At 32.6% G+C, this 1,649-nt stretch overlaps 1 protein-coding gene across 1 annotated transcript in view; it reads left to right on the forward strand.

Annotated features, from left to right (window-relative positions):
* The window catches only part of LOC104799705 (transcription initiation factor TFIID subunit 15), a 2,026-nt gene extending 902 nt beyond the window's left edge, over positions 1–1,124 (forward strand). The window contains exons 3-4 of the mRNA XM_010522344.2: positions 217–340; positions 892–1,124. Coding sequence (XP_010520646.1) covers positions 217–329 — 113 coding nt within the window. The 3' untranslated portion in view covers positions 330–340; positions 892–1,124. The remainder of the gene's footprint in view (positions 1–216; positions 341–891) is intronic.
* The last annotated feature ends 525 nt before the right edge of the window (positions 1,125–1,649 follow it).

Raw genomic sequence — 1,649 nt, forward strand, 5'->3', positions numbered from 1 at the left:
CACATCTGCGCATTTAATGTATGCATAGTATAAATATTGTGCATTACATGCATGCATGCATGGCAGACGTGATATCACGTACATCAAACGTCTATTTTTTTTCGTATTAGAGCAAGTACATACCGACAAACGCTTAAACACACTCACGCATACTTACATATATATAAATATATATATATATATATATATATATATATATATCCGATATATATTTACATGCCCATTGTATTATTCGCAGGGCAGGTTGCAACGAGCATAACTTCGCCAGTAGGACAGAGTGTTTCAGGTGCAACGCCCCGAAGGAACCTGGGAGTAAACCTTCATATTGATTTCCTGCATGGTAATACAATATCAAATTTTTGTACATTCACACACAGTTTTTAGTTATTTGTGACATTACACATTAGGGATCATGTTAATTATCAGTAATTAGAGCCAAAATTTTCCGAGACCCCTCGTTTATTCTAGGTATACAGTAAATGGATGAATTCCAAGATATGGATATACATGATATATGTATATATATTTTATTATTTAAACTAAGAGATATTCTTATACGTTACACTCACATGACATTACGTATATAGCGAAAGATTTTTTTTTTGGTAACCGGTGTTATGGGCCGAGACCTATATTAATCTCGGGATCGGGAGCAAGCAATATATATGCTTGAAATTATATTTTCCTCCCCAATTTGAGGCTCGAACTCGGGCATCGTACAAAGCGAAACTTAGCACCAAGTCAAACCCTTTTTTTTACGGTATTTTCCTCGAGTTACCTATATTTAAACCATTGGAAAAAATTTGTTGCTTATTATAATTATGTTTTACTTGACATGCTTATATATTATACGGTACTAATATTTGCAATCTTGTTTGTTTTGAAACTCAGGCTGGTCGGCTAAGGACAAATCAGAAGAGAACTTATAAACTGCAGCATCTACTCAATCTGTCGTTATTTCGTTTTTGTTTTAGATTTTATCAGTCTTAGATGTTTCCCGTATCGATCTTTGTATGAGTTCATATTCTGTAGACGTTTCGTTGGAATGCTATCAGATTTATGTTGTCGAACATATTGACAAACTCTTTTCCTTAATTTATAGTATGCAAGTTTGAGGCTTTCAACGGCGACTATGGTTATAAAAAGAAATTGAAATTTCTGGGTTTCTTTTGTAATTGTTATGATTATTCGAAATGTGTGCGTGGACCACACAAGCACCTTTTGTTCAAAACAATGCAAATTTAAGAAAAGGTGGAACATATCAATTCGAAATGTTTAGGAATTCGGGAAAAAAAAGAAAGAAATGTTTAGGAAATTGTATGTATATGTTTTGAAATATAGGATATGGACGAGATTTCTGTAATAATTACGTATGCAATGAGATAATTTAGTTGGCACTTACGGAGAGTAGTGGTTGGACATTGTCATCGGTCTATATACTACCTTCAAAACATTGTTACAGTTGACATAATAATCATTTAATAATGATAATTAAACATTTCGTATATACGTGGGCCAATAACACAATTTAAATTATTACAAGGAAACGATTCCATTTCTCCGTGCAACCGGAATCATATAAAGGAATACATGGATCTTTAATTCTGTTTAATAATTAAAGATGGAATGTTAGAAAACCAATTTTTTTT

The sequence above is a fragment of the Tarenaya hassleriana genome, unplaced genomic scaffold (assembly GCF_000463585.1).
Source record: "Tarenaya hassleriana unplaced genomic scaffold, ASM46358v1 Cleome6, whole genome shotgun sequence".
Taxonomy (NCBI): Eukaryota; Viridiplantae; Streptophyta; class Magnoliopsida; order Brassicales; family Cleomaceae; genus Tarenaya; species Tarenaya hassleriana.